The following is a 27,326-nucleotide window of genomic DNA, read 5'->3' on the forward strand; positions in this document are numbered from 1 at the left end:
CCATATTAACGGAGACAGAAAAACAACATCAATGCATTTGAGACACATGTTAATGTAGTTTAAAAATATATCTCTTTAGGTTTTAGTACTTTGGTACTATAATTAAAAAGGAAAGAAAATAAATAAATCGATGACATAACAAATCACCATTGTAGACCCTTGGTTATGTGGGAGGTATTTTTTTAATTGCAGAGAAGTAAAATAAAATAAAAACGAGCTTCCGATTTTGACGCACAAAACCATTCACAACAAGTCTGATTAGTGGTCCCCCCCACTTTTCATGAAATATTTGCATAACGTCACAAACGCTGCTGACAAAGCGAATACAATACCCCATAATGACAAAGCGAAAACTGGTTTTTAGAAATACTGTATTTACATATTTGGAGAGGCACACACCTGTCTATATAAGGTCCCACAGTTGACAGTGCATGTCAGAGCAAAAACCAAGCCATGAGATCGGAGGAATTGTCTGTAGAGTTCCGAGACAGGATGTGTCGAGGCACAGATCTGGGGAAGGGTACCAAAACATTTCTGCAGCATTGAAGGTCCCCAAGAACACAGTGGCCTCCATCATTCTTAAATGGAAGAAGTTTGGAACCACCAAGACTCTTCCTAGAGCTGACTGCCCGGCCAAACTGAGCAATAAAGGGAGAAGGGCCTTGGTCAGGGAGGTAAGGAAGAACCCGGTGGTCACTCTGACAGAGCTCCAGAGTTCCTCTATGGAGATGGGAGAACCTTGCAGAAGGACAACTATCTCTGCAGCACTCCACCAATCAGGCCTTTATGGTAGAGTGGCCAGACGGTAGCCACTCTTTAGTAAAAGGCACATGACAGCCCGCTTTGAGTTTGCCAAAAGGCACCTAAAGGACTCTCAGACCATGAGAAACAAGATTCTCTGGTCTGATGAAACCAATATTGAACTCTTTGGCCTGAATGCCAAGTCTCACATCTGGAGGAAACCTGGCACCATCCCTACGGTGAAGCATGGTGGTGGCAGCATCATGCTGTGGGGATGTTTTTCAGCGGCAGGGACTGGGAGATTCTTCAAGAATGGAGCCGGAGAATAAAATAATTTGTAATTTATGATGTACATAATGTTTCTGCCACCAAAAAGAGCTTCTAGATATCAGGACAGAGATTACTCGCCTCGTATTGGACTAAGATTATTTATTCAACGAGTCGGACGCGAAGCATATTCTACAGACACCCGACAAAGCCCAAATCCGAGACAGAGATATCGTGGATGTAGGTCGGGGTGCCTTGTAAGGATCCTACGGCGAGCGAGTAAACTGCCTCTTCCATCAATCCTATTAGCCAATGTTCAATCATTTGAAAATAAATTGGATGACCTAAGATTAAGGTTATCCTACCAACGTGACATTAAAAACTGTAATGGCTGAACAATGACATGGATAACATACAGCTGGCTGGATATACACTACATCAGCAGGATAGAACGGCTGACTCCGGTAAGAGAAGGGGTGGCGGTCTGTGTATATTTGTAAACAACAGCTGGTGTATAAAGTCTAATATTAAGGAAGTCTCGGGGTTTTGCCCGCCTGAGGGTAGAGTATCACATGATAAGCTGTAGACCACACTATTTACCAAGAGTGTTTTAATCAAAAATTTTCATAGCTGTCTATTTACCATCGCAAACCGATGCTGGCACTAAGATTGCACTCAATGAGCTGTATAAGGCCATAAGCAAACAGGAAAACGCTCATCCAGAGGCAGCGTTCCTAGTGGACGGGGACTTTAATGCAGGGAAACTTAAATCCGTTCTACCTAATTTCTACCAGCATGTTAAATGTGCAACCAGAGGGAAAAAAACTCTAGACCACCTTTACTCCACACACAGAGACGCATACAAAGCTCTCCCTCGCCCTCCATTTGGCAAATCTGACCATAATTCTATCCTCCTGATTCCTGCGTATAAGTAAAAACTAAAGCAGCACCAGTGACTCGGTTAATAAGGAAGTGGTCAAATGACGCAGATGCTAAGCTACAGGACTGTTTTGCTAGCACAGACTGGAATATGTTCCGGGATTCTTCCGATAGCATTGAGGAGTACATCATATCAGTCACTGGCTTCATCAATAAGTGCATCGATGACATCATCCCCACAGTGACCATACGTACATACCCCAACCAGAAGCCATGGATTACAGGCAACATCCGCACTGAGCTAAAGGATAGAGCTGCCGCTTTCAAGGAGCGGGACTCTAACCCGGACGCTTGTAAGAAATCCCGCTATGCCCTCCGACGAACCATCAAACAGGCAAAGAGTCAATACAGGACAAAGATTGAATCGTACTACATCGGCTCCGACTCTCGTCAGATGTGGCAGGGCTTAAAAACTATTACAGACTACAAAGGGAAGCACAGCCGCGAGCTGCCCAGTGACCCAAGCCTCCCAGACGAGCTAAATCACTTCTATGCTCGCTTTGAAGCAAGCAACACTGAAGCATGCATGAGAGCATCAGCTGTTCCAGATGACTATGTGATCACGCTCTCCGTAGCCAATGTGCGTAATACTTTTAAGCAGGTCAACATTCACAAGGCCGCAGGGCCAGACGGATTACCAGGACGTGTACTCCGAGCATGCGCTGACCAACTGGCAAGTGTCTTCACTGACATTTCCAACATGTCCCTGACTGAGTCTGTAATACCAACATGTTTCAAGCAGAACACCATAGTCCCTGTGCCCAAGGAAGCAAAGGTAACCTGCCTAAATGACTACCGACCCGTAGCACACACGTCTGTAGCCATGAAGTGCTTTGAAAGGCTGGTCATGGCTCACATCAACACCATTATCCCAGAAACCCTTGACCCACTCCAATTTGCATACCGCCACAACAGATCCACAGATGATGCAATCTCTATTGCACTCCACACTGCCCTTTCCCACCTGGACGAGAGGAACACCTACGTGAGAATGCTATTCATTGACTACAGCTCAGCGTTCAACACCATAGTGCCCTCAAAGCTCATCACTAAGGACCCTGGGACTAAACACCTCCCTCTGCGACTGGATCCTGGACTTCCTGACGGGCCGCCCCCAGGTGGTAAGGGTAGGTAACAACGTATGCTGCTGCTACTCTGTTTATTGTCTATGCATAGTCACTTTAACTCTACCCACATGTACATATCGACTAACCGGTGCCCCCGCACATTGACTCTGTACCGGTACCCCCTGTATATAACCTCAATACTGTTATTTGATTTTACTGCTGCTATTTAATTTTAAAACTGCTTGGTTAAGGGCTTGTAAGTAAGCATTTCACTGTAAGGTCTACACCTGTTGTATTCGGCGCATGTGGCAAATGAAATTGTATTTGATTTAGTCAGGATCGAGGGAAAGATTAACAGAACAAAGTACAGATAGATCCTTGATGAAAACCTGCTCCAGAGCGCTCTGGACCTCAGACTGGGGCGAAGGTTCACCTTCCAACAGGACAACGACCCTAAGAACACAGCCAAGACAACGCAGGAGTGGCATTGGGACAAGTCTCTGGGACAATGTCCTTGAGTGGCCCAGCCAGAGCTCGTACTTGAACCCGATCTAACATTTCTGGAGAGACCTGAAAATAGCTGTGCAGCGACACTCCCCATCCAGCCTGACCGTGCTTAAGAGGATCTGCAGAGAAGAATGGGAGAAACTCCCCAAATACAGGTGTGCCAAGCTTGTAGCGTCATACCCAATAAGAATTGAGGCTGTAATCACTGCCAAAGTTGCTTCAACAAAGTACTGAGTAAAGGGTCTGAATACTTATGTAAATGTGATATTTCAGTAATTTTTTAAAAATTATAATTTATAAACCTATTTTTGCTTTGTCATTATGTGGTATTTTGTGTAGATTGATGAGGGGAAAAAACTATTTTAATACATTTTAGAATAAGGATGTAACGTAACAAAATGTGGAATCGATGTGCCCTTAAGCAAGGCACTTAACCCTAATTGCTCCTGTAAGTCGCTCTGGATAAGAGCGTCTGCTAAATGACTAAAATGTAAAATGTAAATGTGGAAAAATTCAAAGGGTCTGAATACTTTCCGTGACACGTAGTATTTAAATGTTTATTACATATACACTGTATGTCCCTTATGTCATAATATACTGTATGTTACCTTATATGTTCATATATTTACATTTACATTTTAGTCATTTAGCAGACGCTCTTATCCGGAGCAACTTACAGGTAGTGAGTGCATACATTATTATTTTTGAAATTTTTTCATTGTAGAATAATAGTGAAGACATCAAAACTCTGAAATAACACATATGGAATCATGTAGTAACCAAAAAAGTGTTAAACAAATCAAAATATATTTTAGATTCTTCAAATAGACACCCTTTGCCTTGATGACAGCTTTGCACACTCTTGGCATTCTCTCAACCAGCTTCACCTGGAATGCTTTTCCAAAAGTGTTGAAGGAGTTCACACATATGCTGAGCACTTGTTGGCTGCTTTTCCTTCACTTTACAGTCCAACTCATCCCAAAACTTCTCAATTGAGTTGAGGTCAGGTGATTGTGGAGGCCAAGTAATCTGATGCAGCACTCCATCACTCTCCTTATTGGTCAAATAGCCCTTACACAGCCTGGAGGTGTGTTTTGGGTCATTGTCCTGTTGAAAAATAAATGATAGTCCCATTACGCGCAAACCAGATGGGATGGCGTATCGCTGCAGAATGCTGTGGTAGCCATGCTGGTTAAGTGTGCCTAAATAAATCACAGTGTCACCAGCAAAGCACCTCCACACCATCACACCTCCTCCTCCATGCTTCACGGTGGGAACCACACATGCCGGAGTACCGTTGTCGAGGACAGTGGTGTGTCTCTATCACACGTGAAGGATCTTTTAAACAAACAAAAATAGTTCTACAAGCTGTTGTTACAACAACAAGAAAAAGGCTTGAAGTGCTTCGTCCAAATACTGGTGGATTGGACTAATAAAAGAATGGACGACCTGACCAGAGAGGTCCAGGACCTAAAGAACAGTTTGCAGTTCTCCCAGGGGGTCAGCTCGATGAGTTGAAACAGGAGAACGGCAAGATTACAGCAATCTGTAAGTCATCAAGGCGTAACAACATGGTTGTGGACGGAATTGCAGAATCTCCACGAGACCTGGACGGAGTCTGAGGACAAAGTGAGAGAAATTATCTCTGAGAAATTGAAGATGGACCACAGGAAGATTGAGGTGGAGCGCGCCCACAGTACGGGAAAACCCACCACCGGCACAGGTGACAGGCCCAGGCCGATAGTGGTCAAGTTACTGAGGTTCAAGGACAAATGAGCTGTTCTGGAAAGAGCCAAGCACTTGAGAGGAACATAAATCTTTCTCAACAAGGATTATCCTGAAGCTGTGCGCCAGAAGAGGAAATAACTTATCCCAGCCATGAACGCTGCCAGAGCGCGTGGGGACATTGCTTACATCCGCTATGACAGGCTCATTGTCCACCCTCCCTCCCAAAAGCCTGGAAGGGATGAGAGAGCCTTCAACCCCGCAGCGCGCACACACACACACCAATTTGATTAATGGACTGCTGAATGTATATTTATTTATCTTGCTATTATGTCTATCTCTGATAAGCTACCCAGGAAAGGGCTGGAAATAGCCCATATTAATATATTTAGCCTTAGAAATAAGGTTCATGAAATAAATACAGTGGGGAGAACAAGTATTGATACACTGACGATTTTGCAGGTTTTCCTACTTACAAAGCATGTAGAGGTCTGTAATTTTTATTATAGGTACACCTCAACTGTGAGAGACGGAATCTAAAACAAAAATCATTGTATGATTTTTAAGTAATTAATTAGCATTTTATTGCATGACGTAAGTATTTGATACATCAGAAAAGCAGAACTTAATATTTGGTACAGAAACCTTTGTTTGCAATTACAGAGATCATACGTTTCCTGTAGGTCTTGACCAGGTTTGCACACACTGCAGCAGGGATTTTGGCCCACTCCTCCATACAGACCTTCTCCAGATCCTTCAGGTTTCGGGGCTGTCGCTGGGCAATACGGACTTTCAGCTCCCTCCAAAGATTTTCTATTGGGTTCAGGTCTGGAGACTGGCTAGGCCACTCCAGGACCTTGAGATGCTTCTTACAGAGCCACTCCTTAGTTGCCCTGGCTGTGTGTTTCGGGTCGTTGTCATGCTGGAAGACCCAGCCACGACCCATCTTCAATGCTCTTACTGAGGGAAGGAGGTTGTTGGCCAAGATCTCGCGATACATGGCCCCATCCATCCTCCCCTCAATACGGTGCAGTCGTCCTGTCCCCTTTGCAGAAAAGCATCCCCAAAGAATGATGTTTCCACCTCCATGCTTCACGGTTGGGATGGTGTTCTTGGGGTTGTACTCATCCTTCTTCTTCCTCCAAACACGGCGAGTGGAGTTTAGACCAAAAAGCTATATTTTTGTCTCATCAGACCACATGACCTTCTCCCATTCCTCCTCTGGGTCATCCAGATGGTCATTGGCAAACTTCAGACGGGCCTGGACATGCGATGGCTTGAGCAGGGGGACCTTGCGTGCGCTGCAGGATTTTAATCCATGACGGCGTAGTGTGTTACTAATGGTTTTCTTTGAGACTGTGGTCCCAGCTCTCTTCAGGTCATTGACCAGGTCCTGCCCTGTAGTTCTGGGCAGATCCCTCACCTTCCTCATGATCACTGATGCCCCACGAGGTGAGATCTTGCATGGAGCCCCAGACCGAGGGTGATTGACCGTCATCTTGAACTTCTTCCATTTTCTAATAATTGCGCCAACAGTTGTTGCCTTCTCACCAAGCTGCTTGCCTATTGTCCTGTAGCCCATCCCAGCCTTGTGCAGGTCTACAATTTTATCCCTGATGTCCTTACACAGCTCTCTGGTCTTGGCCATTGTGGAGAGGTTGGAGTCTGTTTGATTGAGTGTGTGGACAGGTGTCTTTTATACAGGTAACGAGTTCAAACAGGTGCAGTTAATACAGGTAATGAGTGGAGAAGAGCTGTGAGAGCCGGAATTCTTACTGGTTGGTAGGTGATCAAATACTTATGTCATGCAATAAAATGCAAATGAATTACTTAAAAATCATACAATGTGATTTTCTGGATTTTTGTTTTAGATTCCGTCTCTCACAGTGTACCTATGATAAAAATGACAGACCTCTACATGCTTTGTAAGTAGGAAAACCTGCAAAATCGGCAGTGTATCAAATACTTGTTCTCCCCACTGTAACATGCTAACATCAGATATCATTCATATATTAGCCATTTCTGAGACTCACTTAGATAATTCATTTGATGATACAGCAGTAGCAATACAAGAATATAACATCTATAGAAGAGACAGCAATTCTTATGGGGGAGGTGTTACTGTATATATTCAGAGCCATATCCCTGTAATGCTTAGAGAAGATCTTATGTCAAGTGTTATTGAAGTGTTGTGGTTGCAGGTTCACTTACCACATCTAAAGCCTTTTCTTTTGGGGTTTTGCTATAGGCCGCCATGTGCGAACAGTCCGTATCTAAATAATATGTGTGAAATGCTTTATAGTGTATAGAACTTTTTTCTAAAGCTGTATCCGTACCCATTGGATGCTATATCCAAGAAAGCCAAAGTTCCAACAGCTGGGCCTAAGATAGTGTATATGAGATCATACAAAATGTTTTGATGTGGATGATGTAAAACATATTTGTTGGTCTGATGTGATTAATAAGGAGCATCTAGACGCTGCACTTTGATGAATTTATGAAATTGCTTCTTCCAATTATTGATCAACATGCACCTGTTAGGAAACTGACTGTTAGAACTTTTAAGGCTCCATGGATTGATGAGGAATTGAAAAACTGTGGTTGAAAGAGATGGGGCAAAAAGAGTGGCTAATAAGTCTGGCTCCACATCTGACTGGTTGACTTACTGCAAATTGAGAAATGATGTGACTAAACTCAACGAAAAGAAGAAGAAACTGTATTATTCAGCCAAGATCAATGATATAAAGAATGATGGGGGGAAAAAAACTTTTGAGTACTTTAAATGAAATTATGGGGCAGAAAGACAAATGCAACTCCATCTTTCATTGAATCAGATGGCTTATTCATCACAAAACCATTTGATGTTGCCAATTTATTTTAATTATTACTTCATTGGCAAAGTGGGAAAACTTAGGCAGGAAATGCCAACAATGAACAGTGAGCCATCATATTCATGCATAAAAAAAAAAAAAATAAGAAAGAAAAGCATTGCAAGTTTGAATTTTGTAAAGTTAGTGTGGGAGAGGTGGAATAATTATTGTTATCGATCAATAATGACAAACCTCCTGGCATTGACAACTTAGATGGAAAGCTACTGAGGATGGTAGCTGACTGTATAGCCACTCCTATCTGTCATATCTTTAATCTGAGCTAGAGGAAAGTCTTTGTCCTCAGGCCTGGAGGGAAGCCAAAGTAATTCGGCAACCCGAGAATGGTAAAGCAGCCTTTACTGGTTCTAACAGCAGACGTATTAAGCTTGCTGCCAGCTCTTCGCAAACTGTTGGAAAACATTGTTTGACCAAATACAATGCTATTTCTCTGTAAACAAATTTAACAACATACTTTTAGCATGCTTATAGAGAAGGGCACTCAACATGTACTGTAAGTCGCTCTGGATAAGAGCGTCTGCTAAATGACTAAAATGTAAATGTAAATGTACTGCAGCCTTTGATATTATTGACCATAACCTGTTGTTGAGAACTTGTGTTACAGTGAGGGAAAAAAGTATTTGATCCCCTGCTGATTTTGTATGTTTGCCCACTGACAAAGAAATGATCAGTCTATAATTTTAATGGTAGGTTTATTTGAACAGTGAGAGACAGAATAACAACAAAAAAATTCAGAAAAACGCATGTAAACATTTTTATAAATTGATTTGCATTTTAATGAGGGAAATAAGTATTTGACCCCCTCTCAATCAGAAAGATTTCTGGCTCCCAGGTGTCTTTTATACAGGTAACGAGCTGAGATTAGGAGCACACTCTTAAAGGGAGTGCTCCTAATCTCAGCTTGTTACTTGTATAAAAGAAACCTGGGAGTTGTGATCATCATCCACAGAAGCAATCAATCAATCAGATTCCAAACTCTCCACCATGGCCAAGACCAAAGAGCTCTCCAAGGATGTCAGGGACAAGATTGTAGACCTACACAAGGCTGGAATGGGCTACAAGACCATCGCCAAGCAGCTTGGTGAGAAGGTGACAACAGTTGGTGCGATTATTCGCAAATGGAAGAAACACAAAATAACTGTCAATCTCCCTCGGCCTGGGGCTCCATGCAAGATCTCACCTCGTGGAGTTGCAATGATCATGAGAACGGTGAGGAATCAGCCCAGAACTACACGGTAGGATCTTGTCAATGATCTCAAGGCAGCTGGGAAAAGCAAAGGAAACTGCAAAGGAAACTGAACTAAATGACTATCGCTCCGTAGCACTCACCTCTGTCATCATGAAGTGCTTTGAGAGACTAGTCATGGATCATATCACCTCTACCTTACCTGTCACCCTAGACCCACTTCAATTTGCTTACCGCCCCAATAGATCCACAGACGATGCAATTGCCATCACACTGCCTTATCCCATCTGGACAAGAGGAATACCTATGTAAGAATGCTGTTCATTGACTATAGCTCAGCATTTAACACCATAGTACCTTCCAAGCTCATCATTAAGCTCAAGGCCCTGGGTCTGAACCCCACCCTGTGCAACTGGGTCCTGGACTTCCTGACGGGCCGCCCCCAGATGGTGAAGGTAGGAAACAACATCTCCACTTCGCTGATCCTCAACACTGGGGCCCAAAAGGGTGCGTGCTCAGCCCCCTCCTGTACTCCCTGTTCACCCATGACTGCGTGGCCAAGCACGCCTCAACTCAATCATCAAGTTTGCAGACAACACAACAGTAGTAGGCTTGATTACCAACAATGACAAGACAGCCTACAGGGAGGAGGTGAGGGCTCTTGGAGTGTGGTGCCAGGAAAATAACCTCTCACTCAACGTCAACAAAACAAAGATGATTGTGGACTTCAGGAAACAGCAGATGGTGAACCCCCTATCCACATCGACGGGACTGCAGTGGAGAAGGTGGAAAGCTTCAAGTTCCTTGGCGTACACATCACAGACAAACTGAAATGGTCCACCCACGCAGACAGTGTGGTGAAGAAGGCGCAACAGAGCCTCTTCAACCTCAGGAGGCTGAATAAATTTGGCTTGGCACCTAAAACCCACACAACTTTTACAGATGCACAATTGAGAGCATCCTGTCGGGCTGTATCACCGACTGGTACGGCAACTGCACTGCCCGCAACCACAGGGCTCTCCAGAGGGTGGTGCGGTTTGCCAAATGCATTACAGAGGGCAAACTACCCGCCCTCCAGGACACCTACAGCACCCGATGTCACAGGAAGGCCAAAAAGATAATCAAGGACATCAACCACCCGAGCCACTGCCTGTTCCCCCGCTATCATCCAGAAGGCGAGGTCAGTACAGGTGCATCAAAGCTGGGATCGAGAGAATGAAAAACAGCTTCTATCTCAGGGCCATCAGACTGTTAAATAGCCATCACTAGCACATTAGAGGCTGCTGCTGCCTATTGAAATCACTGGCCACTTTAAGAAATGAAACACTAGTCACTTAAATAATGTTTACATATCTTGCACTACTCATCTCATGTATATACTGTATTCTATAATATTCTACTGTATCTTAGTCCATGCCGGTCTGTCAAGGCTTGTCCATATATGTATATATTCTTCAATTCCATTCTATACTTAGATTTGTGTGTATTGGGTATATGTTGTGAAATTGTTCGATTTTACTTCACTGTCGGAGCTAGAAGCACAAGCATTTCACTACACCCGCAATAACATCTGCTAAACACATGTATGTGACAAATAAAATTGTATTTTATTTTATTTTATTTTATTCAATGGTTGTAAAGATGGGGAGAGGTCTGTCCGTAAGAAAGAGATGCTCTACTTTTTTGACACCACACTCCAAAAAGCAAGTTCTGCAGGCTCTAGTTTTGTCTAATCTTGATTATTGTCCAGTCGTGTGGTCCAGTGCTGCAAGGAAATACCTAGTTAAGCTGCAGCTGGCCCAAAACAGAGCGGCACGTCTTGCTCTTCATTCATCATAATCAGAGGGCTGATATAAATACTATGCATACCAGTCTCTCTTGGCTAAGAGTTGAGGAGACTGACTGCATCACTTAATCTTTTTACAAGAAACATTAATGTGTTAAATCCCAAATTGTTTGCATAGTCAACTTAAACACAGCTCTGACACACACACTTACCCCACCAGACATGCCACCAGGGGTCTTTTCACAGTCCCCAAATCAGAACAAATTCAAGAAAGCGTACAGTATTATATAGAGCCATTTATTGCATGGAACAGACAAAGCAACACCTCACGGCACAACGCCTCTCCCCTATTTGACCTAGATAGTTTGTGTGTATGTATTGATATGTAGGCTACGTGTGCCTTTAAAAATGTATGTAGTTATGTCCTTGAGCTGTTCTTGTCTATTAATGTTCTGTATGTTTCATGTTTTGTGTGGACCCCAGGAAGAGTAGTTGCTGCTTTTGCAACAGCTAATGGGGATCCTAATAAAATACCAAAATATTCTGCGTCTCACAAAGACACGGCGGTTGGAACCAAAAATCTCACATTTGGACTCATCAGACCAAAGGACACCTTCCACCTGTCGAATGTCCATTGCTCGTGTTTCTTGGGCCAAGCCAAGTCTCTTCTTCTTATTGGTGTCCTTTTAGTAGTGGTTTCTTTGCAGCAATTCGACTATGAAGGCCTGATTCACGCAGTCTCCTCTGAACAGTTGATGTTGAGATGCGTCTGTTACTTGAACTCTGAAGCATTTATTTGGGCTGCAATCTGAGGTGCAGTTATTATTCTAATGAACTTATCCTCTGCAGCAGAGGTAACTCTGGGTCTTCCTTTCCTGTGGCGGTCCTCATGAGAGCCAGTTTCATCATAGTGCTTGATGGTTTTTGCGACTACACTTGAAGAAACTTTCAAAATTCTTGAAATGTTCCGTATTGACTGACCTTCGTGTCTTAAAGTAATGATGGACTGTTGTTTCTCTTTGATTATTTGACCTGTTCTTGCCATAATATTCCACCCCTACCTTGTCACAACACAACTGATTGGCTCAAACCCATTAAGAAGTAAATAAATTCCACAAATTAACTTTTAAGAAGGCACACCTGTTAATTGAAATGCATTCCAGGTGACTACCTCATGAAGCTGGTTGAGAGAATGCCAAGAGTGTACAAAGCTGTCATCAAGGCAAAGAGTGGCTACTTTGAAGAATCTCAAATATGAAATATATTTTAATTTGTTTAACTCTTTTTTTATTTACTACATGATTCCATATTAGTTATTTCATAGTTTTGACGTCTTCACTATTATTCTACAATGTAGAAAATAGTAAAAATAAAGATAAACCCTGGAATGAGTATGTGTGTCCAAACTTTTGACTGGTGCTGTATGTTTCGGGAGCATTATTTCAGTGATACTTGTAGTTATGGTAATAAAACATTATAACAAATGACACAAAAAAACAAAAACTTAATTTAATTCTATTCATTTTTTCTTAAATTTTTTCTTTCCTTTTGTTGCATCCGGGAAGCGCTCCATGACAGCATCTGTGGCGGGAAAGCAACAAATATAAGATAAAGAGCACATAGAACAGTTAGGGTTTGGGGTCTTAAAATTAAATAATAATAATGTGAAAAGTTTATCAGATTTAGTTTAATAAGAAATCCTTGACCATGTAATGCCCTATTTGTAATGATTGATAGGTAAATTCAATTAAGGGATAGTTCACTTTTTTACACCTTATAGTCAGTCAGATGGTTCCTTACACTGAAACTAGTCTATGGGCCAGGAGAAACTGTAATCCATGATTTACAGTTGTTTAAATAGCCAGTATTAACTTGAGGGGATTTAAGCCACCAACATTGAACTTTGACAAATTGCACCCATCACCCCCATAGTTTTTTTTGTTAGCCATCTGACTATAAGGTGTAAAAAACTTAACTATCCCTTTAACATCCTTCAATTTATTGAATTGAAATTGACCCCAACCGTGTTATGGTGTATTACCTTTTTTAATGGGATACTGCGAGATTTTGATATTTAGGTTGTTTTTCTGCTTGCCCAGAGTCAGATGAAACCATGAATAAACAATGTGTCTCTGCGTGCAGTTTGGAGATTATTGAAGTTAGCATATCGTTAGCTTAGCACAATTGCTAGAAATCTTCCAGTATATTAACCAGCAGATCACAACGTTGTATCTGTGTCAATGGCGCTGCCCATGTGTTCACAGATGCCATAATGAGACAGATACAATGCTGCGATCTCTATACATCTCTATGCGACAACAGGACAGAGCATGAGGAAGTGGATAGAATCTTGTTTCTTTTGATTATTAGTCAAATTAACAAATGTATAAAATATTGATTACTATGTATAGCTTCATAAGACTGTAAATGACACACCACCCAGCTTTGGAGTTGTTGAAGGTCTGTTTTTGAGAGGAGCTGGCTACTGTGGGAGACTTGCAGTACCGTAATTGCGCTAAGCTAACTATGTGCTAACTTCAATAATCTCCAAACTGCACGCTGAGACATAAAAATGGCTTCCATGAGTTTGTCTGACTCTGAGAAAAACAACCTAAATCTTGCAGAATCCCTTTAAGCCATGTCAGTGTCTGGAATAATATTCACCATTCTTTCTGCCATGAGTCATTTATAAGTCATATTATTTTTACATTTTACATTTTAGTTATTTAGCAGGCACTCTTATCCAGAGCGACTTACAGTTAGTGAGTGCATACATTTTAAAAACAATATCATGACGATACCCGCACACTGTCAAATGCTCATTTGCAATCGATGATTAAAACGTACTCACCAATTATTGCGGTCACGTTTTCAGGATCTAATCTGTCTTTTTTCTCCCCATCTTCTCCCCTTATAGTTTTGCCACCTACAATTGTTCCAAAAAAAAGTTCAACGTGTCAAATAATTATCCAAAGGCATAATGCCACAGCCCGATTATTTCAATTTGAGTTAGGTCTGAAGATGACTCTGGCTTAGCTGTACAACGCTACAAATATTACATACATATAACGATTGTCCCATAGAATTAGAATGGCTAGAACGGTGTTGGTTTAAGTGAACAGCAAGTAGACACTTTTTCACAGACAATGTATCTCCGACCCAACACCTGTTATCCTTATACAGTGCATTCGGATAATATTCAGACCCCTTGACTTTTTCCACATTTTGTTACGTTACAGCCTTATTCTAAAATGGATTCAATTGTTTTTTTCCCTCATCAATCTACACATAATACCCCATAATGACAAAGCAAAAACAGGTTTTTAGAAATGTTTGCAAATTTGACGAACTGACGCGTTGGAAAGGTTGCATCCTATGACGGTGCCACGTTGAAAGTCACTGAGCTCTTCAGTACGGGCCATTCTACTGCCAATGTTTGTCTATGGAGATTACATGGCTGTGTGCCTGATTTTATCCACCTGTCAGCAACAGGTGTGGCTGAAATAGCCGAATCCACTAATTTGAAGGGGTGTCCACATACTTTTGGTGATGTAGTGTAGCTCAGGCACTAGGAAGCTCTCTCATCCATTTACAGTTGAAGTCGGAAGTTTACATACACCTTAGCCAAATACGTTTAAACTCAGTTTTTCACAATTCCTGACATTTAATCCTAGTAAAAATTCCCTGTCTTAGGTCAGTTAGGATCACCACTTTATTTTAAGAATGTGAAATGTCAGAATAATAGTAGAGAGAATGATTTACTTCAGCTTTTATTTCTTTCATCACATTCCCAGTGGGTCAGAAGTTTACATACACTCAATTAGTATTTGGTAGCATTGCCTTTAAATTGTTTAACTTGGGTCAAACGTTTCGGGTAGCCTTCCACAAGCTTCCCACAATAAGTTGGGTGAATTTTGGCCCATTCCTCCTGACAGAGATGGTGTAATTGAGTCAAGTTTATAGGCCTCCTTGCTCGCACACGCTTTTTCAGTTCTGCCCACACATTTTCTATAGGATTGAGGTCAGTGCTTTGTGATGGCCACTCCAATACCTTGACTTTGTTGTCCTTAAGCCATTTTGCCACAACTTTGGAAGTATGCTTGGGGTCATTGTCCATTTGGAAGACCCATTTGTGAACAAGCTTTAACTTCCTGACTGATGTCTTGAGATGTTGCTTCAATATATCCACATAATTTTCCTTCTTCATGATGCCATCTATTTTGTGAAGTGCACCAGTCCCTCCTGCAGCAAAGCACCCCCACAGCATGATGCTGCCACCCCCGTGCTTCACGGTTGGGATGGTGTTATTCGGCTTGCAAGCGTCCCCCCTTTTTCCTCCAAACATAACAATGGTCATTATAGCCAAACAGTTCTATTTTTGTTTCATCAGACCAGAGGACATTTCTCCAAAAAGTACGATCTTTGACCCATGTGCAGTTTCAAACCGTAGTCTGGCTTTTTTATGGCGGGTTTGGAGCAGTGGCTTCTTCCTTGCTGAGCGGCCTTTCAGGTTATGTCGATATAGGACTATTTTTACTGTGGATATAGATAATTTTGTACTTGTTTCCTCCAGCATCTTCACAAGGTCCTTTGCTGTTGTTCTGGGATTGATTTGCACTTTTCACACCAAAGTACGTTAATCTCCAGGAGACAGAACGCGTCTCCTTCCTGAGAGGTATGACGGCTGCGTGGTCCCATGGTGTTTATACTTGCGTACTATTGTTTGTACAGATGAATGTGGTACCTTCAGGCGTTTGGAAATTGCTCCCAAGGATGAACCAGACTTGTGGAGGTCTACAATTTTTTTCTGAGGTCTTGGCTGATTTCTTTTGATTTTCCCATGATGTCAAGCAAAGAGGCACTGAGTTTGAAGGTAGGCCTTGAATTACATCCACAGGTACACCTCCAATTGACTTAAATGATGTCAATTAGCCTATCAGAAACTTCTAAAGCCATGACATCATTTTCTGGAATTTTCCAAGCTGTTTAAAGGCACAGTCAACTTAGTGTATGTACACTTCTGACCCACTGGAATTGTGATACAGTGAATTATAAGTGAAATAATCTGTAAACAATTGTTGGAAAAATTACTTGTCATGTACAAAGTAGATGTCCTAACCGACTTGCCAAAACTATAGTTTGTTAACAAGAAATGTGTGAAGTGGTTGAAAAACAAGTTTTAATGTATGTAAACTTCTGACTTCAACTGTATATGCAGAGGATGCAGTCTTATACTCAGCTGGCCCCTCCTCAGATTGTGTTAAACGCTCTACAACAAAGCTTTCTTTGCCCTTGTTCTGAACACCTCCAAAACAAAGGTCATGTGGTTCAGTAAGAAGAAAGCAAAAACCCCTCTTTTCAGTTCACTGTAGCTAGCGACTGGAACGAGCTGCAAAAAACACAAACTGGACAGTTCTATCTCCATCTCTACATTCAAAGACTCAATCATGGACACTCTTATTGACACTTGTGGCAGCTTCGCGTGATGTATTGTCGTGTCTACCTTTTTGCCCTTCGTACTGTTGTCTGTGCCAAAAAATGTTTTACCATATTTGTGCTGCTACCATGTTGTGCTGCTAGTCTGTTGTCATGTTGTGTTGCTACCATGCTGCGTTGTCATGTGTTGCTGCCATGTTGTGTTGTCTTAGTTCTCTCTTTATTTAGTGTTGTGGTGTCTCTTGTCGTGATGTGTGTGTTCCTACATTTCAATTTTTATTCCCAGCCCCCATCCCCGCAGGAGGCCTTTTGCCTCTTGGTAGGCCGTAAAATAAGAATTTGGTCTTAATTGACTTGCCTAGTTAAATAAAGTTTAAATAAAAATATTAGCACCCAGGCCAGGAGCTAGTACTTTGATGCACAGCATTTGGCCATCATAACTGTTGATAAATGCTACTTGTAGCCATCAATGAGCTTGTTGCACTTTTCTACTGGCAATTTGCCCACTCTTCACCTGTGTTTGAGGGGTGCTTTAGTTTAGAGTCTAGACCAACTGCTGTCTTCAGATCTTGCCATAGGTTTTCGATGGGATTCAGATCTGGACTCATTGCTGGCCACTCCAGAACAGTCCAGAATTTCTTCCTTAACCTTTCCTAGATGCTTTTTGATGTGTGTTTGGGGTTGTTTTCCTGATGAAAGACCCACAACCTTCGACAGAGACCCAGGTTTTGGACACTGGGTTGAACATTGGACTCCAAAACACCTTGATAATCTGCTGATTTCATGATACCTTGCACATTCAAGGCCTTCCACACCAGAGGCTGCAAAGAAACCCCACTGCATTATCGAACCTCTGCCATGTTTGATTCTTTGAATGCTTAATTAGGTCGTCGGAAAACCTAGCTCTGATCTGCATTGCCAAAGAACTCTAATTTTGGTTAATCTGTCCACAGAACAATTTCCCAGGATTTATGCTTGTTTAGGAGGGTTTTTGCAAAGTGCAATCAGACTTTCTTGTCTCTCTTTCAGGTGGTCGCTTAAATTCATTGTAGCCTTCATACACTGAACAAAAATATAAATGCAACATGCAACAATTTCAAAGATTTTACTGAGATACAAGGAAATCAGTCAATTGAAATACATTTATTAGGCTCTAATCTATTAATTTTACATGACTGGGAATACAGTATGGATTTCACGACTGGGAATACAGATATGCATCTGTTGGTCACAGATACCTTAAAGAAAAAGTGGGGGCGTGGATCAGAAAACCAGTCAGTATCTGGTTTGACCACCAGAGCGACATCTCCTTCGCAAAGAGTTGATCAGGCTGTTGATTGTGGCCTGTGGAATGTTGTCCCACTCCTCAATGGTTGTGCGAAGTTGCTGGATATTGGCGGGAACTGGAACACAGTGTCGTACACGTTGATCCAGAGCATCATGCTCAAATGGGTGACATGTCTGGTGAGTATGCAGAACTGGGAAATTTTCAGCTGCCAGGAATTGTGTACAGATCCTTGCGACATTGGGCTGTGCATTATCATGCTGAAACATGAGGTGATGGCGGCGGATGAATGGCACGACAGTGGGCTTCAGGATCTCGTCACGGTATCTCTTTGCTTTCAAATTGCAATCAATAAAATGCAATTGTGTTCGTTGTCCATAGCTTATGCCTGCCCATACCATAACCCCACCGCTACCATGGGGCACTCTGTTCACAACGTTGACATCAGCAAACCGCTCGCACACACACGTCTGCCATCTGCCTGGTACAGTTGAAACTGGGATTCATCCGTGAAGAGCACACTTCTCCAGCGTGCCAGTGGCCATCGAAGGTGAGCATTTGCCCACTGAAGTCAGTTATGACACCGAACTGCAGTCAGGTCAAGACACTGGTGAGGACGACGAGCACACAGATGAGCTTCCTTGAGACAGTTTCTGATAGTTTGTGCAGAAATTCTTCGGTTGTGCAAACCCACAGATCATCAGCTGTCCGGTTGGCTGGTCTCAGACAATTCTGCAGGTGAAGAAGCTGGATGTAGAGATCCTGGACTGGCGTGGTTACACATGGTCTGCGGTTGTGAGGCCGGTTGGACGTACTGCCAAATTCTCCAAAATGACGTTGGAGGTGGCTTATGGTAGAGAAATGAACATTAAATTATCTGGCAATGGCTCTGGTGGACATTCCTGCAGTCAGCATGCCAATTGCACGCCCCTCAACCTGAGACGTGGCATTGTGTTGTGTGACAAAACTGCATATTTTAGTGACCTTTTATAGTCCTCAGCACAAGGTGCACCTGTGTAATGATCATGCTGTTTAATCAGCTTATTGATATGCCACACCTGTCAGATGGATGGATTATCTTGGCAAAGGAGAAGTTCTCACTCACTAACAGGGATGTAAACACATTTGTACACAAAATTTGAGAGAAAAGCTTTATGGGTACGGAACATTTCGGGGATCTTTTATTTCAGCTCATGAAACATGGGACCAACACTTTACATGTTGCGTTTTTTATTTTTGTTCAGTGTACATAGGGCCTATGCAAGCATACGAATTATGGATTAATAGTAATTAACTTGTAATTTACTCATCGATCTCTTTACTGTTCCCTTGCACAATTCACGCATCACCACTGCCATCTCCACTGGCCTCTCTGTCTGATTCATCTGTTTTTTTCCAGATGGAGACAAAGGTGGAGATGCGATGGAAGGAGAGGGGCAGAAGGGGGAGATGCAAGCAGACAGCAAGATGGAGGGAGGCGATAGAAAGCAGGTGGAGCGAGAGTGGGAAATCACCTATAGCGATGACGAAATCGAGGACCCCAAAAACTGGATGCCCCCTCCCGACGAAATCAAAAGACTGTATGAGCTCCTTTCAAAAGGGGAGAAGCTGGAACTGAACTTTGTGCCCTTTCCTCGAAGACCGCCTACACCTGAGAGGACCCCCTCACCCGAGAGAGATGATGAGGACGAGGCGGCAAAAGAGAGGGAGAGGGAGGATAGAGAGCGCAAGTGAGTTGTGTATTTGTTTATATCTAAGGTTGGTTATGTTCCCTTCTAGCTCTGGTCCAGGAGGACTACAGTAAACAGAGTTGTGTTCATTGTGGTACGCAACGGAAAACCAAAATGAGTGTTTCTTATTGGACAAGTCTAGGGGCTCTATTTTCGGCTGCCTCTGAGGCGCTAGTGTCAAACACACTTTAGTTTGCAATTTCGTCATGTAAAAACTGGCCCACTGGCATTTTCCACCCCTTACGCCAGGTTCGGCAATTTACCTTTCTAACGTCAGCTCGCTTGCGCCGAGGCTGGAGGAGTGGAAATATGAGGTGTGTCCTTAACGTGTGGCAATATGCCAATTTCAGTCAGCGCAACTATGGATATTTAAGACCGACCAAAAGCTGGTCTTAGCGGTAACGCAATTGGTTATGGCATTGATTTTGTCAGCGGAGGCGTACAGTAGGCTTATGTATATCACCAATGTTTTATTAAAATATCACGAGCAGCAAAACAGTCAGACATTTCCCTTTATTATTTAGATTGGACATTATTTTCGTCCAGCTTCTGTGAAAAGTTTGGACTCATTATGTGCGATGCCCAATGCATGAAATGTATTAGTGACTAGGGAAGCGTGTTTATGAACATCAAGTTATTTAACAATGACTTATTGTTTTTCGTTTATCATTTTGTCAAAAAATGCATCTTCCACTTTCCTCTGAATCGCGGGAATTCCGATCGCTGTCCGAGGTTCTGAATCCGCTTCTAAGATATTTGCCTGTTTGTTATTTTACCTTTCACGTGGCAAAGTCACTACTGGCCATTTCAATGGCGATGGTAGGTCATAGCTACTGTGCTTTCAGAAAATATTCACACCCCTTTACTTTTTCCACATTTTGTTGTGTTACAACCTGAATTTAAAATGGGATTACATTTAGATTTTTTTGGTCAATGGTCTACACACAATACCCCATAATGGAATTATGTTCTTCAGAAATGTTCCTAATTAATTACAAATGCAAAGCTGAAATGTCATAAAGTATTCAACCCCTTTGTTATGGCAAGCCTAAATAAGTTCAGGAGTAAAAATGTGCTTAACGAGTCACATTAATAAGTTACATGGACTCACTGTGTGTGAATAGTTTTTAACATGGTTTTTGAATGACTACCTCAGTCGAGCAGTGAATTTCAAAAACAGATTCAACCAAAGTAGACATTGAACATCCCTTTGAGCATGGTGAAGTTAGTAATTACACTTCGGATGGTGTATCAATCCACCCAGTCACTACAAAGATACAGGCATCCTTCCTAACTCAGTTGCTGGAGAGTAAGGAAACCGCTCAGGGATTTCACCATGAGGCCAATGGTGAATTTAAAACAGAGTTTAATGGCTGTGATGGGAGAACACAGAGGATGGATCAACAACAGGTGTAGTTACTCCACAATACTAACCTTATTGAAAAACATGCATCCTGTTTGCAACAAGGCAGTAATACTGCCAAAAATGTGGCGAAGCAATAAACAAATACAAAGTGTTATGTTTGGGGCAAATCCAATTCAACACATTGCTGAGTACCACTCTCCAGATTTTTAAGCATAGTGGTGGCTGCATCATGTTATGGGTATGCTTGTAATCATTAAGGTTTTTCAGGATAAAAAAAGAAACGGAATGGAGCTAAGCACAGGCAAAATCCTAGTTCATTCTGTTTTCCACCAAACACTGGGAGATGAATTCACTTTTCAGCAGGACAATAACCTAAAACACAAGGCCAAATCTACACTGGAGTTGCTTACCAACAAGACAGTGAATGTTCCTGAGTGGCCGAGTTACAATTCTGACTTAAACCTACTTGAAAATCTATGGCAAGACCTGAAAATGGTTGTCTAGCAATGATCAACAACCAATTTTACAGAGCTTGAAGAATTCTGAAAAGATTAATTGGCAAATGTTGCACAATCCAGATGTGGAACACTCTTATAGACTTATCCAGAAAGACTCACAGCTGTAATCGCTGCCAAAGGTGCTTCTACAAAGTATTGACTCAGGGGTGTGAATACTTATGTAAATTATGTTTCTGTATTTCATTTTCAGTAAATGTGTAAACATTTCTAAAAACAGGTTTTCACGTAGTCATTATGGGGTATTGTGTATAGATGGGTGCAATTTTTTTACTGGCCCAGTCATGACGGTGAAGATAAATGTATTTTTTCTTTTAAAGTACATTTCTTGCAACTATGCACATTTTTCCATGGGGCGTAGAGAAAATTTCGAAATTTTGCCATGGGGCCTAAATACTTTTTCCTTTTTAAAGCAAATTTCCTGAAATTCTACACATTTTGCCATGACTTATGCCATGTTAATATGCTATCTGAGTGAGTGACAAAAAATAAATGGGGGACCCCTGGAAGTCAAGGCCCCTGGCCACGTGCCATGCGTGCCCGGTCGGTATTCGGCCATGATTACTACAAGTTTAGATAGCTGGCTAGACTAACTTACCAATCTAAACATTGTTAGCTGACATGGCAAATTGTCTGACTGTCATGCACAACCAAATTTCGAAATTGCACCTTGTGTATTCTAACTCTCAACAGTAAGTTGAGACCACGACTGAGTTTCGACTGGTCAGGGGCCCCGTTTTGGAAATTGAGGGCTGCCAGTTGCCCATCCCTGACTCAATGTGGACTGCAAACATGTTCAACATATTTAGCAAATATGGGATAGGCCTACATTTGTTATTTTGTTTCTGTAGGCCGGCGTTTCCCAAACTCGGTCCTGGGGTGCACGTTGTGGTTTTTGCCCTAGTATTACACAGCTAATTCAAGTAATGAAAGCTTGATGATTAGTTGATTACTTGAATCGGCTGTGTTGTAGTGCTAGGGTAAAAACCAGAACGTGCACCCCTTGGGGTCTCCTGGACCAAGTTTGGGAAACACTGTGGTAGGCTATTTAACAAAATAGGCTATAAATAGACTAACATTCGAATTGGAGTTGCTGACAACGCAATACGTCTGTAAATACACAACTTGAAGCAACCACATATTTAGCCATGGAGCAAGTTCTGATTGGCCAGTGAGGGGTCAAGCCTGATATACCTACAACTTGTTTATTCATCAAAACCTAGCCCTTTCGCACCACCGCCAGCTGCTGTGCCCATAATTCCAGTTGTGAAAATATTTGACACACCCCCAAACCTATAGCGCTACCGCCAGTGCTAAGATTTACCATTGCATTAGGTTTGTTGAAATAGAGCCCTATGTAGTCTCTCCCTGTTTTTCAGCGTTTTTGTCTATTTGGTTCCTAATGAACTCAACCCTGGTTTTTTTAAAGATTAAAATATGGCAGTATGGATGACTTGTATTTTCTTTCTTTGTCAGGGCCCCATCTCCCACAGAGTTTGATTTTGATGAAGAGCAGATACAACAGACTCCAAAAAATACTTTTATCAACCGACGCAGGACACCAGGTATGATACTTACTTCTCATGACACTTACTTCTCATGACTTTCACTTACCTCATTCTTTGTTTTGGAAGATACCTTTCATTCCACAGTATCTCTCAGCAAAATGTCTGAGGACACAACTCTTCTTGAACTTAGGATCTACAAGCACTTACCTATTACCTAATAGAGTGATTTTCAAAAAGCAATTTGATGAGATTCAATTTGACTGAACCGGAGTGCAATGAGCTATGGCCCGGCATGTCACCAGCTAAAACTGGTGCTGGGCGGAGCACCCTGCTCAAATTAAACAGTAATCTGCGCAACCGGGGCATAATTGTCAAGAAGGTGGCATGATGCATTGTTCATAAAGATACATGTACACTACATTACCAAAAGTATGTGGACACCTGCTTGTTGAACATCTCATTCAAAAATCATGGGCATTAATATGGAGTTGGTTCCCCCTTTACTGCTACAACAGGTTCTACTCTTCTGTTGGAACATTGCTGCGGGGACTTGCTTCCATTCAGCCACAAGAGCATTAGTGAGGTTGGGCACTGATGTTGGGCGATTTAGGCCTGGCTCGCAGTAGGCGTTCCAATTCATCCCAAAGGTGTTCGATGGGGTTGAGGTCAGGGCTCTGTGCAGGCCAGTCAAGTTCTTCCACACCGATCTCGACAAACCATTTCTGTATGGACCTCACTTTGTGCACAGGGGCATTGTCATGCTGAAACAGGAAAGGGCCTTCCCCAAATTATTGCCACAAAGTTGGAAGCACAGAATCGTCTAGAATGTAATTGTATGCTGTAGCGTTAACATTTCCCTTCACAGGAACTAAGGGGCCTAGCCGAACCATGAAAAACAGCCCCAGAGCAATATTCCTCCTCCACCAAACTTTACAGTTGGCACTATGCATTTGGCAGGGAGCGTTCTCTTGGCATCCACCAAACCCAGATTCGTCCATCGGACTGCCAGATGGTGAAGCGTGATTCATCACTCCACTGCTCCAGAGTCCAATGGCGGCGAGCTTTACACCACTCCAGCCGACGCTTGGGCATGAGGACCTTAGGCTTGTGTGCGGCTGCTCGGCCATGGAAACCCATTTCATAAAGCTCCTGACGAACAGTTCTTGTGCTGACATTGCTTCCAGAGGCAGTTTGGAACTCGGTAGTGAGTGTTGCAACCGAGGACAGACGAGTTTATGCGCTTCAGCACTCGGCAGTCCCGTTCTGTGAGCTTGTGTGGCCTACTACTTCGCGGCTGAGCCGTTGTTACACCTAGACGTTTCCACTTAACAATAACAGCACTTACAGTTGACCAGGGCAGCTCTAGCAGGGCAGAAATTTGACGAACTGACTTGTTGGCATCCTATGAGGGTGACACGTTGAAAGTCACTGAGCTCTTCAGTAAGGCCATTCTACTGCCAATGTTTGTCTATGGAGATTGCATAGCTATGTGCTCGATTTTATACACCTGTCAGTAACGGGTGTGGCTGAAATAGCCGAATCCACTAATTTGAAGGGGTCTCCACATACTTTTGTATATATAGTGTATCTAGCATAAAATGTATGCCCTAATTTTCTAACTAGTTTTCATTCGAAAGGCAAAGCCATGTGTTTTTATCAAGATCAAACACTGTTTTTCACGCGTGGAGTAAATTATTACTCCATGTGCTTGATCTCCACGTGCTTGACGTGAGTTTGAGCCAATTTCGCTGTCTGCTTCAGCGGGGTACCCGGCTCATGCCCGGAAGGCAGCCTGGTTAGTAGTGCTGAGCGATTAGTGCTTTTTGGAGGTCGTTTTGGTTAGATTATGAAAAAATAATCACAGGTTTTATATTTCGGTTTACGATTATTTACATTAAATGGACTATGCATTATGTGGGTTGAGTGCTGTAACACAGAATACATTAATAGAAGTCCCATGATGGTAGTGACTGCCCATTACTGCCACTTATTAACCAGCATTTGTTCATATTATTTAAATAAAATATTGTTAGTGTATATTACATTTGTTTTATTTGATGACTTTATTTCATTCCAAGTCACTCATCTCTATAGAGCTGCTACCTGTGCTGTCTGACAAAATCACTATTTTGTAGTGCTTAAAAGTAAATAAGGCATACTGCTGAATACCACATATCAATCACTTAGATCATGTATTTTCAGGTAGATACCTCGCGAAGCAACAGCTGCTATTGATCATCTCACGATTGCGCATTCTTCGCTCTTCTGCAGCAGGCGTAAAATAAACACAGACCAGACATGTAGAGGCGCAATGGATTATGGTCATGAGTTAAACTATGTCGAATATTGGCCTGTTGGAAACTACAACTCCCTACTATATCGCACAGTTCAGGCTGGATCTGATTAATCTCTAGAGAAACTGTGCGATGTGTGCATTGAGCTCACAGAAGAAGAAAAAACTAAAATAATTGACCTGACGTAGGTCCGTTAGTTGTTTAAAAACAAAAAAATATTACCTAAATTTCAGTTACTCGCTCAGCACTACTGGTTAGCAAACAAATATGATCACTTTCAACCCGGGAGTAACTCCACCTGAGCTAAAACTAATACCCTCAGTGGTTGACAGCAGTTAACCATTACCCTAATTTTTTGGTTTATTCATCCTCTTTTCGCAGGGTCCTCGGCTCGGTCCTCTGTCAAACGGGAGGCTAGGTTGGACAAGGTACTGTCAGACATGAAACGCCACCGCAAAATCGAGGAGCACATTCTCCGGACTGGACGAGACCTCTTCAAGAGCGAGAAGAGCAGCCGAGCCGGGCCCGAGGAGGCACTGTCTCCCAACAGTCAAAAAGAGCGAGAAAAGGAGAGGGAGAGAGACAGCGACCCCAGCAAAATCTTCTCGCCAAGACAGAGGCGATACTGAGACAGGACTTTACAAGAGGAAGGAACTGCAGGCCAAGAGCTTCGAGGCTTGATTTTTTTTATGCCATTACCAATTTTGTATGATTGTGCGTTTTGTATCCTTGTAATAAACATTTTACTCATTATTTTTTTTTATAAATCAGTGTCTTGATATACAACACCCAGACAAGTTCAGGACAGAGGAGTATATTTTAGCTATGAGTTAACAATATAGCCTTCATAAGGCTCAGAAGTGTATACGGTATAAAATATGTATGCATAAATATGCATTCAATTCAAAACCACAAATAAATAAAATACTTACAAATAAATAAGCATAGCATATACAGTAAATCAGTTGAAATACATTTTTCCCCCAATGGCAAGAACCCCTAAACATATGGAACAGAAAGGTATAGTTTATCGCCATCTAGACATTATTATTGCCCCATCTTCTTTCTTGCATCCAAGGTTACTGGACCATGTTTGTTTTCCTAGTAAATTTTTTTCCATGTTCAGGGAAGTATAGTTATGTTGGTAGGAATCCAGGAGACAGGTTTTCTGAGTGAATAGGGCTCCTGAAACCAGTGGCTCAATGAAATTTGCTCAGTACAAACAAGAAACTGAAGAAGCAGAAACAGACTTGACTCCTAAAGTAGTTTCAAGAGTCTTAAAAAGGTCAACCTATACTAAATGCTACCAAGACAGTGTATTGATTTATATTATGGTCGATTTAAGCAATTCACTAATTACAGCAGTGGTAATAAAATGTCCCTTGTTTTTGATTAAATATTATTGGGCAGACTACTATTGTGTAAGGTCAGCCAATGACTGACAGTATGTGGAAATTCATTTTTTTTTTGCACTGGCACTAACTCATTTACCTAATATGCTTCAACACCACTTAGTCAAAAGTTAACTAAGGACCCACATGGGCATAGAAACCCAAAGGCCCACAAAATGTGCCATTTATTTTGTTCCTCAATGTTCAAAATTACATTCTCTACACTGAATAAAATAACACTGTTGCAAGGTGGCAGAGTTTAACTGCCAACAGGTGAAATGATTCATGCATTTGCTACCTGAACTACTGGAGATCAAAATGGATCAAAAATAAATAAAAAAAGAAACAATGGGAGATCAGAAACAGAACTACAACCCAAATCAACGTGAAGCTAACACTGACACAGGAATTACTAAATGTTTTTTGGGGGGTATGAACACTTGTCACATTCTCAGTCCAAGGAAAAATTAAATATTCCACATTAAAATAAATGAACAAAATGTAGTACACAAACAATTGAGATAAGGCAGCATAATACAGTCTTATCAGATTACCTCCCTTCTACGCTGGTTACATTTGTTAAGAGTGTACAAAGGATACAGATAAACACTAACAAGTCAAAATACTGCTCGGCAAGGATGTTTCTTCTTCGTTACTAAGCTGAATTAGACCTTTCTATCTACAGCAATGTACTA

General features: G+C 42.0%; 2 protein-coding genes across 7 annotated transcripts in view; one reads left to right on the forward strand and one right to left on the reverse strand.

Annotated features, from left to right (window-relative positions):
- Window positions 1-25,993, forward strand: part of pagr1 (PAXIP1 associated glutamate-rich protein 1) — a 34,378-nt gene extending 8,385 nt beyond the window's left edge. For all 5 annotated transcript variants that reach the window (XM_041884580.1, XM_041884586.1, XM_041884596.1 and 2 more), the window contains 3 exons: window positions 19,227-19,557; window positions 22,915-23,003; window positions 25,622-25,993. In XM_041884580.1, the coding sequence (XP_041740514.1) occupies window positions 19,227-19,557; window positions 22,915-23,003; window positions 25,622-25,869 (668 nt within the window). In that variant the 3' untranslated portion in view covers window positions 25,870-25,993. The remainder of the gene's footprint in view (window positions 1-19,226; window positions 19,558-22,914; window positions 23,004-25,621) is intronic.
- tlcd3bb (TLC domain containing 3Bb) overlaps window positions 12,601-27,326 on the reverse strand; it is a 58,332-nt gene continuing 43,606 nt past the window's right edge. Inside the window, exons 8-9 of one of the 2 annotated variants that reach the window (XR_006001886.2) lie at window positions 13,958-14,032; window positions 12,601-12,687 (exon numbers count right to left, since the gene is read on the reverse strand). The gene's annotated coding sequence lies outside the window, so the exon portion shown is untranslated. Of the gene's footprint in view, window positions 14,033-27,326 lie in introns of both variants that reach the window. The other variant, XM_041884614.2, reaches the window with a different exon arrangement.

This window comes from Coregonus clupeaformis, chromosome 1 (assembly GCF_020615455.1).
Source record: "Coregonus clupeaformis isolate EN_2021a chromosome 1, ASM2061545v1, whole genome shotgun sequence".
Lineage (NCBI taxonomy): Eukaryota > Metazoa > Chordata > Actinopteri > Salmoniformes > Salmonidae > Coregonus > Coregonus clupeaformis.